Genomic DNA, 17,034 nt, shown 5'->3' on the forward strand with positions numbered 1-17,034 from the left:
TTCGAAATAGTTGTGAACAAGGCAAGGGGCTATAAAATCTGGCCTCTGTGTGACTTGTCCCAATTCAAATTTAATATAAATATAATGCGTCATTATATTATTTTTTTTATCCATCCATGCAATATTTAGGTTTTGCTAGTCTTATGAATTGCTTCATATAGGACATTCTGAATGTAAACTTGTATGTCTCTCACTATTAGAGTGAGCCTAGTGAAATGTTTTTATGATGTATTGAAACTACTGATCTGATATTGTGATTTTTTTAACCTTAATGCTTTATTATATATACATTTTGTTTAAATTTCTGTTTCATTGTATACCTTATGCAGGTGTTCCAAGTACATAACACATTTATTTGACATTGTTGTGATTCAATAGAGTGAATTGGTTTTGGTGTGTCCAAAGGGAATCTTTTTTATTTGCTTGTCAAAATAGGTGCTCTGTCTCTTTGGACGTTTTTAAGGCTTTCCTGCTTTTAACACAGGCATACAGCTTCTTATTTATGTTGCGTTCACCTTATCTGCCATTTCTATTGATGCATTAATTACTTACAACTACAACTGTACTACTCTATGCCATTCTAAGATAATTCACTCTATGTCTCTGCACTCTACTCTACTCCACACTACTCTATGCCACCCCACTCTGTTCCACTCTACTCTATGCTACTCTATTCTGTCACTCCACTCTACTCCACACCACTCTACTCCGGTGCACTCTAGGCCACTCTACTCTAAGCCATGCCATTCCACTCTACACCACTCCACTTTATGCCACTCTATGATACTGCACGTCGTGCTATGCCACTCTACTCCATGCCAGCCTAACCCACCCCACTGTATGCCACTCTGCCCTATGCCACTATATGTTTTGCCACTCAACCCACTCTAATCTACTCTACACAATGCCACTCTTCTCTATACCACGCTACTCTGCTCTACACCACGCAACTCTACTCTACAGAACTCAATTCCATACCACTCTATGCCACTCTACTCCAAGCCGTTCTGCACTACTCCACTCCACTCTACACCAATCCAATCTAAACCCCTCTACTCTATGCCACTCTACGCCACTCCAGTGTATGCCTCTCCACTCTGCTCCACTCCACAAAGTGCCACACCACAGAACTCAACTCCACTCTAATCTACATCACTGGTAGAATTAACACCTCTGAAAGTCCTACTGTGTAAGAAAAACGTGTGTATTTTCATTGTACAGCATCTTTGTCATAAGTTGATAGTCTAGTATGTGCAAGTAAATTATTTTCTTGATCATGTTATGTCAGAAGTACATGTTAAGAAAATATTAATCATGGTTGTTTTTTCTTCCAGCTGCACGACAAAAGATAAATGAAGAATTCAAGAAGAACAAGAATCTTTCATCCCCAGAGAAAGTTGCAGAGGTGCTTTTACGTCAAATTTCAATTATGTTTCCTTTTTTTGTGACACATACCATGTGATCCCGTGCCAATTGGCCATGGCTACCACTTGGCACAGCTTAATGTCCAATATCTTCACAAAAGTACTGCTTTCTGTTAAGAAAGTCTTAGTAACACTGGAGTGGCTCCCCATATGAATCTTCAAATGTAACTATAGGGGAAAGAGGCAGCAGTCTTGATATGAATATTGGCTGAGCTTCCACACAGTCAAAGCAACCTAGTGCCTAAAGGTAAAGCCTTTTTTTCCTTGAGCTCACTGTTGATAGCGTGGCCCAAGAAATGTCCTTTCTGACTTCCATTTTGCCCATTTCTCTCAAAACAGAAGGGCAGATTAACATGATGACCTTGTTTGGACCTGTGCTTTCAAACTTTCTTTGAGAGGTGGATGCTAAGACAGATGGCAGTAACAAGCACCATACCTTTTGTTCTAGAATGATATCACAAATGCCATGAATGACATGATTGGTCACCCTACATATTTAACCCCCCGTGACAGCATCAGTTAGATTGGCATAGCTGCTATGATGGCTGGTGGTCAAAACATGGACCGGGGCCAGAAACCTAGCTCTGATCCCCTAGGCTTATAGGTAAAGCCTAAAGATGACCTCATTGGATTCTGGTGGAAGAGATGCTGATGTTGTGCTCTTTTTGTCCAGACCTTAAAACGTCAACACTCTGGCCATTGGCTTTTGCCATACACAATTACTTAGGGATTGTTAAGTGTAAGCGCTTCATCACAATGTGCTTGGACTCCAGAATGACCCTCTACATAGCTTCTGTAATCGATGTGATGAGCACTGACCAATAGGATGAGAAGCACTCCATTGGGATTGCAAATTCTGCACCGTGAAATGATTTCTGTTTCATTAGGAAAATAGCATCTGCTATTTAGTTATCTAATCCCCACCATACATCCTTCCTTATGTAAGGGGTGCTCACTCTACCCTTTTATGCCTCCCCAATTTATTTTTCTGCAGATTGAAATCCAAAATCTCCAGTTCCATTCCCTTTTGCAATAGCAGCCTCAACAAAGTTTTCTTGGGAGGTTATTCGAATCGTTAAGATCCTCAGATTCTGATATGGAAATGACCTACAAGCTCTGATGTCAAAACGTAAGATGATATGCTTATCACGATATTATGTCATATGATATATACTGTTCCAAAATGGCGGCAGTTTTTCCATTTGGGTGGGTTGCAACAATACGCATAGTCCTTTGTCAATGACGATGACCATGTAAACATAAAAGATGTGTATGGGCAATAACAACTTGTGTGATCAAGCGCTCTGTGGAGCGCGAAACGCGTCACGTTGATTTATGATGTAAAATAAATTCAACTTTTTTGGACCTAGACGTGGATTGTTGCTTGCATCCCTGACGCCCGAGTGCTCGTTAAGGAACGCCGTTTGAATTGGATATATATATATATATATATATTACCTACTGGCGGTCGCCAGTAGGTATATATAGTTAGGATTTTTTTTAATAGGGATTTCTGAAAATTCTATGATGAATAACTTTGGCGTTGATGGACGGAATTGGCTGAAATTTTCAGGAAAATGGCACATTTTTTTTCTGAGCGTCCCCTAAAAGTTTGGGGGGGTTTCGTCAAGAGGGGGCCTAGAAAAAAGGGGGGTCCCAAAACGTGTTTTTAACATTGAGTTTTCCATAGGGCGGTTGGACTCACTTTTAGCTCGAACGGCTGAATGGATTTCCACAAAACTTGGCAAAATTGTAGGGACTGGTAGCCCGATGTGCCTTTGCTATGTCTCAAGATATATGCTCCAGTGGTTTTTACGAAAATTAACTTTGAAAAATATATATTGGGCTACATTGGGCTATATATATGTTAGAGCCCAAATGTAGCCCAATGTAGCCCAAAGATGGCCACCAGAGACAAAAAAAACAAATGTAGCCCAAATATCAGCCAGATGTAGCCCAACTATAGCCCAGTGACAGAATGTCCCAGAGTGTTCTAAAGAACAACTAGAGCGCTAACAGTCTTACTTATGACAAAAGTATGGCACACCTAAAGTCATCTTGATTGGAATAAAGTGTTAACACTTAAAACATTTAATTTGCAAAGGAACAAAGTGAGGGGGTTCATTTTGCCATAGAAATTATGATTAGTGCTGAAGAAAGAAAAATTAGGGCACATTTTGAGTGACTTCTCAAATCCTCTTATATTTCATTAAAAAAATTCTAATATGCAGTCTCCCAAGATGGCCACCAGAGACAAAAGAGCCCAAATGTAGCCCAAATATCAGCTAGATGTAGCCCAACTTTAGCCCAATGACAGAATGTCCCAGAGTGTTCCAAAGAACAACTAGAACGCTAACAGTCTTACTTATGACAAAAGTATGGCACACCTGAAGACATCTTGATTGGAATAAAGTGGTAACACTTAATACATTTAATTTGAAAAGGAACAAAATGAGGGGTTTCATTTTGCCATAGAAATGGATCGAGAGACAAGAGGTGGAAATAAACGAAGGGGAAAATGAATGAAAGGGGGCAAGGTAGACCCCTCCTGACCCCCTAGGATTGATGTGGGGGCTATTAAAGGGCCCCGCGGGGCAAAAATATAAAATAATTTTTTTTCTCGATTTTTCGCGGTGGAAGCGCTACCCGGTACGCGAACCGGGTAGCTCACCGGTAGCGTAACAGGAGTCCGCCATCTTGTGTTTCGGACGAATTTAGTCACAAGATGGAGGATAAACAATGTTGGGAATGGGTATAAGGGGGCACGGGAGACATATCCTGACCCCCTAGGTTTTCTGAGGGTGGCTGAGGAGGCCCATATATGTAGAAAAAAAAATTTCGCACGGTTAGCGCCCGGTCCGCGCACCAGGTAGCGTTCCGGAAAGCGTAACAAGGGGAAAACCAAGGGAAATAGTAAAATAATATTTTAGATTGCTTTGAGGTAGGGTAGCTCTGAATAGAGCTGTTGTGTTGTGTGGGTGATGTAAGTACCAACATGTAGGTACCAATGAAGAGTCTAAAATTCAATGTACACCGTCTCCTCTGTAGATATTTTGTATGTTCTAATATGGGTTAATTAAATGTAAATGTGTGGAAAAGCACTTCATGCTTTAAAGCAATTGTATTTTTGAACTGATTGTTCTTTCCTCTTAGTCCTCCTCTTTTGTTTTTTTCCCCCACACTCTTCTTCAGCATGATAGTTGATAAATGTGTTCCCTCAAAAAATTGATATACATAAAAAAATTATATTAAATACATATAAAATATATTTTTCCTTTAAAAGAAGAATACATTTTACAGCTTTTGATATTTGCTATTAAAAAACCATTGAAATTCACTGAAAAAAACATAGGTTATAGACCATATATAGTTAGGAATTAGCATTTACAAAACCTTGAAAATTCACTGAAAAAAACATAGGTTATAGACCATATATAGTTAGGAATTAGCATTTACAAAACCTTATTTTACTCACACAAAACCATTGAAATTTGCATATATAGTTAGTTGCACTAACTATATATTGCGTACCCGCAATCCACTGCTGATCATGTCACATATTACATCATTCATGACATGGTCAGTGACATCACTGATGACATCACTGATGACCTCTCAAATGACTGCTGATGGAAGTGGCGCCTTGGTTCTCCCCCAGAACTTGAACGCACAGTCTGTGAGTGCGCCCTGCACCTTGGGTAAACTGTGAACCTTAAAATATGCGGCCGACCCGGCCGAGGGTGCACCGCCGCGAACTGTTTGGCGGTTCCGCTGCTGGTCCTTGGATCGGCGCTTTGGAACATTCTGGCGTTATTTTGAAAGGAGGAGTTACAGGAAAGGCTCACTTTGATTGTTGTTTTATTTTCCTTAAGGTTTGCCATCCAGCCCACTGGGGTATTATTTGGAACAGACTACCAGTCCCACAATTCAATGCTGATACTCACCTGAGATTGGATGTGATGATTAAAGAAAGGGACAAAAGACTGATGTCTGCATGTTTGGCGAGCATTTTGGAGCAGAAAAGCCTTTGATAAAGGGAGGATTCCTGAAACGCGTCAGGCTCTGCTGATGCAAGTGGCGCCTTGGTTCTCCCCCAGAACTTGAACGCGCTGTCTGTGAGTGCGACCTGCACCTTGGGTAAACTGTGAACCTTAAAATATGCGGCCGACCCGACCGAGGGTGAACCACCGCGAACTCTTTGGCGGTTCCGCTGCTGGTCCTTGGATCGGCGCTTTGGAACATTCTGGCGTTATTTTGAAAGGAGGAGTTACAGGAAAGGCTCACTTTGATTGTTGTTTTATTTTCCTTAAGGTTTGCCATCCAGCCCACTGGGGTAATATTTGGAACAGACTACCAGTCCCACAATTCAATGCTGATACTCACCTGAGATTGGATGTGATGATTAAAGAAAGGGACAAAAGACTGATGTCTGCATGTTTGGCGAGCATTTTGGAGCAGAAAAGCCTTTGATAAAGGGAGGATTCCTGAAACGCGTCCGGCTCTGCTGATGCAAGTGGCGCCTTGGTTCTCCCCCAGAACTTGAACGCGCTGTCTGTGAGTGCGCCCTGCACCTTGGGTAAACTGTGAACCTTAAAATATGCGGCCGACCCGGCCGAGGGTGCACCGCCGCGAACTGTTTGGCGGTTCCGCTGCTGGTCCTTGGATCGGCGCTTTGGAACATTCTGGCGTTATTTTGAAAGGAGGAGTTACAGGAAAGGCTCACTTTGATTGTTTGCACCTTGGGTAAACTGTGAACCTTAAAATATAAATATATATATATATATATATATATATATATATATATATATATATATATATATATATATATATTTACAGTAGGGTTGTTAGACATTATAAAGGTCATTAAAATGCAAAAACGATTTTAGTGCAATGACTTCAAATAATTTTTACATGTAGTCATTTTTGAATAACAATCACTAACCCTTTTGTTGTTTCTACATATGAAAAGCAAGCCTCATTCCTTTCATTTTGTCTTTAAATGCATTTATTCATAACGCCAACAAAGCTTCTTTTGAAACTAAGCACAGAAGCTATTTTTATTTTTTTATTTTATTGAAGTCCTTAATAACAGTACAAAATTATAATTAAAACACAGCCAATCGAGACTTCTAAACCTCTTTTAGCATAAAAAACATTTTCATAAGCCTAATAAATACATCATATACCATGCACCAAGCAATCCAGAAGCAGGGAATTAATTAGAATCAAAATATAAGCATATAATGTGCTGTAGAGCTTTTAAGAAACTACTCACTCCAGCAATAATAGTAATTCCTCTCGATTTTGAACAAAAAATGCCCCCCTAGATCTTATCAAATTTTCTACTACCTCCCACTCGTAAAAAGAAGGTCCCCTCACTGCTTTTAACCCTTTTCATCTTATGTAACCATTCATAGATAAATGAAATCTGCTCTGTACGCTATTGTTGTAACAAAAGAGATCTAGCCGCTGCCATAGCAATATATAACAATTTAGCCATCTGGCCAGAAAAAGAAATATCAGGATCAAAACCGTACAAAATTAATTTCTCATTCACTATGATCTTGATACCACATTCGATCTGAAGATAGCAAAAAATCTCTCCCCAAAATTTAGAGATCTTAGCACAGTGAAACATAACATGTGACCAGTTAGCTGGAGAGTGAATAATACATCTAAAACAATGTGGAGAGTGATTGGGATACATTTTGAAAATAGAAGAAGTTGTTCGGTAAAGTAACCACTTACTAAAAAATAACATTCTCCGACAATTTCCCCCTCGTAATGTGCTCAAATTAAATGTATTGACCACTTACCAAACATTCAAAGGCATGGCCTGATTTTCCTGCTGCCGCCATTTTTTAATCGCCTTCTGACTGAGATCCAGCTTCCTGCTTTGGGCAAGATGATGCTTCCATACCCCCGGTTTTCTATCCGGTACTTCAACTAATAATTCATTGGATAATTGCCTTTGTTGGTCTAACTGAGCAATATCCAATTGAGTAAGGAATTTGTGCACAATGTTGTATGACCCTAATAGAATAAAATTTCTAATAATTAATTGCGACATTTCCACCAGGGTAATCCATTTCCCATTTCTCGGAAAGTGTGCGACTTTTGAAAATCCTACCGCAGCCCAATTAACAGCAAGATCTAAACATTGTGTAACACCAGCCAGTGGCAGAATGCTAGATTATAAGGTTGTTAAGTTGATCACGGGGATAGAATATCTTTTAAACAGAGCCTGACGTTTTTAAAAAAACCACTGTAGGGACTTATAGCTGACTCATTTGGGAGATTTAAACACCTGCAGAGGAGCATGTATCTGATTTTATTTGCACATTAGATCAATGAAAGTATTTATGAATAGCTTTTTGTTTGAAGTTGAAATTTAAATCTGGATAAATACTGTGCAAAATATGCATTACAAAAATCCCTGAGATTGGGCAGGGCAAGTCCTTCCTGGTCCAGATCCTCATATAAGGTGCTAAGTGCAATACGAGGTGTTTTCTTTGACCAGATAAAGGCTGTAAACATGGATTCAACTCGAGTAAAGAAAGAGCCTGGGAAAAAACATTAAATGGTTAAAAACAAAAAATAAACAAGGGAAGAAACAGACATTTTAATGAAAGGGGCACGACCTAAAATAGATAAAGGTAGAGAGTTCCAACGTAAAAGCAATATCTAAACTCTTCGCAGAAGGAGATCAAAATTCAGATGATATAAATTCCTGACAGATGCCGGAAAACAAAACTCCCAGGTATCTCTTGGGTCTAGTGTTGGTACAAGAAAGAATTTCAGTATGTAACTCCAAAGCTGCACCCCGCATTGTAGTATTTCCATTTTTTATTTATTTATACAATACCCCCTCCCAAGGCTTCAAAGTCCTCAAAAAGCTGAATTACTTTAGCCTGGACTCTCAATTCAGGTGTTATAATAAGCATGATGTCATCTGCATATAATTTCAGTTTTGCCATCGATGGAATTGGAGGGGGTATTTCCGCACAGTTCCTTAATGCAATTGACAAGGGCTCGATGGAAAAGGCAAAAAGGACTGAGGATAAGGGACATCCTTGTCTTGTGCCTCGTTTAACTAAGACTGACCTCGCCACTGAGGTGTTAATGATTACATTAGCTTTGGCATTGGTATACAGATTACGAATCAAGGATATAATTTTATCAGAAACCCCGAAGTGACCTAAAATATTAAACAGTGTCTCCCAGACCACAAGGTCAAAAGTCTTTTCGGCATCTAATAAAAAAAACTAAGCCAGGTATCCCCTGTGTCTCAAAATAATCCAAAGCCTTAATTAAATAATGAGTGTTAGTAACTAACTGTCTGCCCGAATAAGGCCATTCTGATCTGGATGGATCAATTCCGAGGTACATTGGTTAAAGCGTACTGATAGAAGTTTTGTTACTATTTTGTAATCCAAATTTAACAATGTTATCGGGCGATAAAAATTTGGATCTTTGCTATCCTTCCGCTTTTTCAAGAAACTCACTACATTACCTTGTCTGAAGGATTCGGGTATTGTCCCTCCCTCTAACATAGAATTTATTAATGTAAGAAAACAATCAGCAAATGACCAAAAAACTCCAGTGGAAACCCATCTGGGCCGCAAGCCTTACCATTAGGAAGATCTTTCATAACTCTCTCTAATTCCTCCATTGAAAATAAACTAGCCATGGATTGTTGTTCTGTTTCTGAAAGCGTAGGTAGTTTATTATTATGTAAGAAAGTTTCTAGCAAAAGGGTATCTACTTTCTGGTGCTGGCCATAGATGGATTCATAGTGCTTAAGCATTATATCTCCTATTTTAATCGGATCATCTGTCACTGAGTCGGTGAAAGGACATTTTAATGCTTTAATTAGATTTGCGGCAGCATGTTCCCTAGCCTGCCAGGCCAAAAATCTGCCCGTGAAGTTGCTTTCTTCATATATCTTTTGATATTGTTGCCGAAAGACCGCTTCACTCTGAGCATAGTAGTTAGCACTAAGAACACGTTTGGCCTGATCAAGCTGATGTTGATTGGCTATAGATGGATTATGTTTTCCTACCCTTGATTCTAACATCCTAGCCAAACTCGTTGCTCGAGTCAAATCGGGCTCGCCCAACGACTGTAGTCTCCCCTCTGTGTTTCACGACATCTGCCTGGCTCTGCCGGACTGCATCCTACCCCTGTTAAACACCTCCCTTGAGACAGGCACGGTGCCCAACTCCTTCAAGGAGGCAGTCCTGGTGCCTCTGCTAAAAAAAACTGGTGCCGACCCAGAGGACCTTGCCAGCTATCGGCCTATCTCCCTTCTGCCCTACCTATCCAAACTTTTGGAGGCACATGTCACCAGCTGCCTCTCTCAATTCATCGAGTGCTCCAACTACCTCGAACCCAACCAAGCCGTTTCAGACCAGCCCACTCCACCGAGGCTGTGATCCTGGCAGTCATGGATTCTTTAAGGGGCAATGCAGACAAAGGGGCACCTCAAGCGCTCGTCCTATTAGTTCTGTCAGCGGAGTTCAACACGGTGGACCATAACATCCTTCTCCACAGTGTAGAGCAGGCCGGCATCCAGGACCTGGCCTCTGCCTGGCTCAAATCTTTCTTATCAGGCAGAACCCAAGCGGTTCGCTTAGGCCCTTTCACGGCTGCCAAAGTGCCATCTACCTGCGGAGTACCTCAGGGATCTTCCCTGTCCCCTCTGCTTTTTAATCTTTATCTTCAACCACTCATTTACTCCCTGAAGAGGTAGGACATCACAGTCTTCAATTATGCAGACTATCTGCAAATCATCTTCCCCCTCAACACTCCAAATGCAGCCACTGACTGTCAAGCGGTGATGCTACACATCCAACAATGGATGAACCTTAACCAGCTCAAACTGAACCCGGGGAAAACAGAGCTAATTCTCCCAAGTAACAGCCCCACCTATTGGGGTCCACAGTTCTGGCCGGTGGAGCTTGGCCCCCCACCTGCTCCAGCCAAGTCAGCAAAAAGTCTTGGGCTCATTATCGACACGGAGCTCTCCCTCAAGCCCCAGGTGGGTGCTGTCGTGTCATCATGCATGTTCCAGCTCAGAAAAATCAGGTAAGTCTCCCACCTCCTTACACCTGAGGCTCTGATAGAGGTCCTGATTGCCCTGGTACTGTCCCGCCTGGATTTTTCAAACTCTCTGTACCATGGCCTACCTAAATCCCTTATTCAGAGGCTTCAAATAGTACAGAACCAGGCAGCCAGACTGGCCTACAAGACCGCCGAAGTGGCAGTCCGCAAAGCCATTACTTCGCAAACTCCATTGGCTGCCGGTTGAATGGAGGGCTGCATTTAAGATCGGCTGCCTGGCATTCAAAGCTGTCTCTGGAACCTCTTCCGCATTTCTCAAATCCCTGGTCACCCCCTACCGCCCGGCACGCAATCTACGGTCCTCTCATCACCAGCTCTTAGCTACCCCTCCCAATTAAGCTTAAAAAATTAGGCGGCTGCAGATTTGCTCACTTAGCCCCCAACCTCTGGAACCCGCTGCCTCTCCCCTTTCAAATCTTCCAACTCTCTTCTGGAATTCAGAAAACTCTTGAAAACTTTTCTTTTTTCACAGTCTGGCTAGACCCCCATGCCTACACCTCTCAGCACTCAATCAGCGCCAGGAAACTTATGGTGACAGAGCGCTATATAAAACACCCTTAAGATAAGATAAGATAAGATAAGATAATGAAGCATTGTAGAGCTTAGTACTTGCACTTTTTGCTCTAGATTTTTCTTCTTAGCTCTAATTTCCTTTAAATTGGCTGCATCCTTTCCGATGATTATTCCATCGATAAAGGCCTTAAGTGAGTCCCAAACTATGTTTAATGGAGCAGACTCACTATTTCAAGTAAGAAATTCTTTAATCTCTACCTTTATAGATTTAACCCAGGGTTCGTCACTCAAGTATTTTTTGTTAAACACCCATCGTTTGGGTATTCTTACAGAATTTTCTAAATGAATCTCTAAAGCTAACATAGCATGATCCAAAAATCCATTATAGAGAAATGTCTGCTGACTAAAACAAAGAGTCTATTATCGGATTGATAAGAATATTAAAATCTCCCCCAATGATCACATCACCTGTAACCATCAGTAAAGATTGAAAGATCTCTTCATGAATCTTAAAATTGTCTTCAACCGGCGCATAGAAACTAACAAAGGTTATAGGTCTCTGTCTATGTTTGACTGTACATGTAACCCAGCACCAACGCTCCAACTGATCACTTTCAGAATTTATAACCTCTGCATGAATATTTTTGTTTAAAAAAATGGCTGTCCCTCTATGGGATGCAGAGGATGAACAAAACCCTTGGTACGCTGCCCAGGCCCTAAACATAGGGAAATCAGAAAGTTTTATAGATGAAATATGGGTTTCTTGTAAAAGAATTACTGATGGTTTTTCTGTTTTGATCGACATCTCTATGACCAGCATTTTCTTCTAATTATTTAAGCCATTAATGTTAAATGATACCACTTTCAGTTGTTCCTTGCTAGTCATCAAAACAGTATAACAGAGTTTGCAGCCGCTTCACCCTCATAAGTAAATGTAAAGAACCTTGATTAAAAAATAGCCAAACAAATAGAATAAAGGTCTTCATTTTTTCTTTGCTTTTACTCCTCACCCACCCCCTGTGACCCTCACCACCCTCCAGAATCCTCCTAAACCTACCCCCGTGCCCCTTCCCCCCCAGAAGGTGGGCCATCCTCACTCCACCACGCCAGCCACATTTCCCTTCCCCCTAGCAACCTGGGTGTCATGTTATTACCCCCATGTGATCCCGCCTCTACCACCCCAGCAATGAGAAGAAATTACCATGCTTAACCTCCATTGATTACTTGAAAATCCAGAATCTAAACCTATTCACTTTCGACACACAGACCAACTGTCCCCAACAAGAGTTAAGAAAATAAAGCTTAGTCCTTATACTGAACACACCAGATAGGTAAAACAGAGGTCTTAGCTTAGCTTTCCTTCCTTTCATTCAACCCTTATGTCCCTGTGAAATTTCCTTTAATAATTCCTGGGCCTCATCTAAATCGGAATACATAAAGAATTTGCCTTTCACCAGGACAATTGAGACTGTTGGGCGATGGTAGCATGTGCTCCATTGGCTTTAAACAGATGGAGAATTTCCACAAATTCCTTCCTCCTACGTGCCGCCGCTGCAGACTTGTCTGAGAAGATTCGACACTTTGTTGTTTCATTAACTGCAAACTGTCTTTGCTGAATAGCTTTGGATAATATTGTTTTTTTATGCGAAAGTCTGTCAAATTTAATAGTATTGTGCGAGGCAACGTGGAATTAGGAAATGGGCGAGCAGGAACCCGATGCGCCCGAGTAATAGTCAGGTCCCCTTTAAACTTCGGAATGACTTTTTGTTTTATGAATGATGTGACCCATTGCACCGTATTGGAGCCCTCTAACCCTTCCGGGACTCCAACTATTCGAAGGTTGGATCTCCGCTTATAATTTTCCAACTCATCCAATTTATTTTCAAGTGCCTGCTTGCTGTTAGGTGCCGCCTTTAATTCTGCCTTTACCACTGTCATCTGATCCTCTAGAGTTGAAATCCGAGCCTCAGCTTCTTGGAGTCTAAGTGGGAAACTTGAAATTACATCCTCAATTTTCTACAATCTCAAATGTATAGAGGAAAGTTCAGCTCTCAGAGTTCTTTTCAACTCCCGAACCTCCTCTAGAATTAGATTTAGCATGTCTTTAACAGTCATCTGAACCTCGCTCGCTGAGGCACCGGGGGCACTAGAAGTGCCCCCGTCTGGTTGGAAACTTGTACTGGTTCAATAATTCCTGCGCATAGCTCTTTTGAACAATCAGTAACAATGATTTCTCATCTTGGTGGGATATCACCCCCAACAGAGGTACAGTGTTTAAACACAAATCAGCTTGTGTATTAGCTTGAGGGATTCCGTGGCTGGCTATGGCAACCTTTGCACGTGGTGAAGCGGCTGAAGGTTGGCCAATCTCAGAGGTTTCAACAGCAGAATGCAGATCTAAAGCAGGGCTCGTGGGAGGTTGTGGAGTTGGCTTTTTCACTAAAAAGGAAAATTGCTTTGGCTCCTTAATAGCTGTTTTGATTTTTTTAGGTTCGTCAGATCTAATATTATCCGGTAGAGACGGCGCTGGACTCGCAGTAATTAAGTTCATATCGACCGTCGTCGCATTTACTGAGACACTAGTCTGATTTAATAACCCGGCGGGAGGTGAGTCTTGTTCATCTGGGCTCTCAAATGTGAAGTTTAGTTCAGACAAATTGGCAGAGGATTCCTTGCCGGCCATCTGAGCCGCTTCTTTTGCTTCTTTGACCTGAAGTCAGCAAGTGTTTGCTTTAATACGGGCGTTCAACAATTTGCCCCTTTGTCCCCCTTTATACTGTGAGCATATACCTCTGAACAGTCTCTCACAGTCTGTCCCAGACACCTCCAGACAACTCCAGACTCTTTAAAAAAAAAAACAAAAAAAAAAAAACATTTTTTTCCCAACGAGGCACAGCTCTCCCAAACGAAATGTAGATTTGGAGGTAGCCCAAACAAAAGGAATCTCTTATGAGATCTAGAAAAGGAAGCAAAAGTCTCTAGCCTGCCGTAAATTGTGAAGGATGCAAAGGGCGTTTTCCTCCCCTTGTAAGTCCCACCCAAAAAAGTTCAGATCACTATTACTTACAGCTATCAGCTGTCAGGGAAAGCTGTGAAAAATAATAAATCAGTTTCCTCCTAGTGTTTATTCAGCTACTTCAGCTCGAACTCGCAGCTATACAACCAAACAGAAATAATGCCTGCCATTTCCTCCAGGATGAACGCTCCAAGAATGTTCCAAGTCCCACAGCGTCGAAAAGATAAACAGCAAAGCAAGTGAAGATTCCAGTGCGAGGATTCCAGCGCATTTTCACTCCACTTTCGCTCCACTCATGAGTCAATGTAGCTGCCGCCCCGCCTCTTTCTCTGCGCCTCACTGCCCGGGCTCCGACCGAACCCGCCAGCGGAACAGAAACATGCTGCGAAAACCGCTGACATCCACGAAAATGGACCAAGCCTCAGAGCCCCTCGCAACATCACCCGGTGTGGCAAACAGCTACGGAAGAGCAACGGAGCCACAATCCTTCAGTTAGACTTGCAGAGCGGAGAAACGCCGGTCTGCCTGCCAAATGCTGACACCATTGCTGAGGGCGGAGCAGAGGCAGAGATTACCTGAGACTATGCGGAGGCGTGGTACTCAGCAGCCTCCATTCCCCACACTGTGCTACCTGTGAAGCACAGAAGCTTTAATGAAACATAGAAAGTTAGTTTACCCTTTTGGAAATAAGGCATTATTTACCATTTGAACTACAAATGTGCTTCTTAGGAAAGAAAATACTGACTTTCATTCTTTTTCTTTTATCCCAAAAAATGAAGCTATATTTATTGCCACAGTCTTTACTTGTAGCCTGTGCCTGTAGCTGTGTTTTATGACCGGCAGGTATCAGCTTCTACACTTTTAAGGAATGAAGGCAGCATCTGGTGCTGTGAGTTATCTCAGTGCATTCTATTAAAACACAGGCATTCCAAGCCAGTCAAAATCTATCGCTTTTATTTTTGTATTTTACCCATACAGCAGCCACCAATTACTCACACAATGTGAATGTTTTTAATATTTATTATCATGTATATAAGGAGAGTGATGTAACATTTTGCGCAGGAGCCTTTTTGAAACTCTAGGCCTGTGTGCACATTTTACTGCTACTTTGAAAATTCGTTTTTTGTTGTCTGTGAGGCCTACTCTTTTCCTATTTAGTGCCCTTTCCTAGGAAAAGTTGGTTTTAACATTACCATGTTACAATTATTATTATTTTAAAATTGATATAGGTCTAGCTATACTCAAAGTTTTCAGAGCTCTTTATTTCCTATGAGATAACATTTACAAGTGGTACATAAAACATGAGCAATCCTTAATATTTCAGTCATGTACAGAAACAAACACAAAATATCTTCTATGAAACACAGGACAATGTATGCAAAGTCCATTTCCTTTTTAAATGGAATGCTAGGCAATTCTACCTCGAGTTTTAATTCTAATTTTTACCATTGTGGAAATATAATAATTGAATGTTTACACATCTATACTTTATTACTGATTCACTTTCCATAGTAGTGTGCAGCTACTTAACCTATTTTATATAATTCATATTCTTACCTTTATCTTCGGGGCTATCTGGTGATGATTTGTTTTGAACCTTTTTTCCTCCTGCCAGTTTTTAGCCCCTTCACTGCGGGGCTGTTTCCACCCGCTGTGCTGGGGGGTGGTGGGGCGCGCACTGCGCCCCGGTGCTCATGACAAGGTCAACTCATCATGAGCCACGGCGCTCCGGTGCTCATGACGAGCTGAGCTCATCATGACCACGCCCGTTCCAATGGAAGGCTCAGCACAGCAAGGGAATCAGCCCAGCATGCGAGAGTTCCATTTAACGGGCGCTGTCATGACAAACTCAGCTCGTCATGAGCATCGGAGCGCCGTGGCTCATGACGAGCTGACCTCGTCATGAGCACAGGAGGAGTTAAACAATTTTCCAGTGGGCTTACCATGATTTTCTTCTGAGATCCCCTCTCATGAAATGTGTTTTGTTTACTCATAATTTGCACTTACCCTGAAAGATAAATACAAAAGGTCTCCTACAAAGGACAAATTGTTAGGCAGTGGATAGAATGTGTTAAAAAGAGGAAAATCAACAGTTATGGACCAGCCAGAAACATCACATAAAACCCATTTGCTTTTCTAATGCACTAATGCGCACAATTTTTTATATAAATGAAGCAAAAATGTCAAGGAAACATAGAGGTCCAGTTCTGAAGATCAATACCCTATTCAAATGCAGTCATTCATCCATGACATAACTACGCATATTTCAAAATCTTTACTCTGTGTTCCGGTGCTACACGCAAATCAGAAGCTCCACTCACTATATTCTGGGAGGGTTTCTTTTTTTGTGGGTAAAATCAATACCCCATCCTAGCATAGGGTCTCCTGCAATGGATTTTTTTAAAACTCCTGAAGGGTCTAGCCATATGTCAATATTTATTGATATAGAGTAACTTACTTATCAGACACCTGTTTCACTACATCTTATATGTGTCGTTACACATACATTATTCTCTAACCCAGGCTCTCCTGCAGTGTAAGCCACATATCAATTAGTGTATTGATACAGAGAATATTTTAAGAACATTCTCTCCAGTGCCCTGTCTATTTTAAATGCCAGTCAATGCCCCTTTTATTAATACTATGTGTTAAATACGCATTTTGAAAGACTGAACAGTCACTTGTAGCAAGCAAGTCAGCAATTAATCTTACAGCTCACTTACCGACCAGTGACATCACAGTCCTCCAATATCCCACTTCTGACACTATTCTGGTGGAGAAATACTGGCACCCTCCCAGGAACAAATAAATGAAACTCACTAGACATAGCAGGTCTGCTCAGAAACAGAGTGAAATGTATTTATTGGTACCAAAAGCATGCATCCTTGCTAATTAGCAAGGAAGAAGTCAGGTCTCCTGCCTTAGGTGCTCTCACACCGCTTTTTCCTAGAGTGACTG

At 41.4% G+C, this 17,034-nt stretch overlaps 1 protein-coding gene across 1 annotated transcript in view; it reads left to right on the forward strand.

Moving 5' to 3' along the window:
- LYRM7 (LYR motif containing 7) overlaps nt 1–17,034 on the forward strand; it is a 107,528-nt gene that overhangs the window by 68,231 nt on the left and 22,263 nt on the right. Inside the window, exon 3 of the mRNA XM_086961123.1 lies at nt 1,335–1,405. Within this exon, the coding sequence (XP_086817249.1) occupies nt 1,335–1,405 (71 nt within the window). The remainder of the gene's footprint in view (nt 1–1,334; nt 1,406–17,034) is intronic.

This window comes from Lissotriton vulgaris, chromosome 3_1 (genome assembly GCF_964263255.1).
Source record: "Lissotriton vulgaris chromosome 3_1, aLisVul1.2, whole genome shotgun sequence".
Classification (NCBI taxonomy): domain Eukaryota; kingdom Metazoa; phylum Chordata; class Amphibia; order Caudata; family Salamandridae; genus Lissotriton; species Lissotriton vulgaris.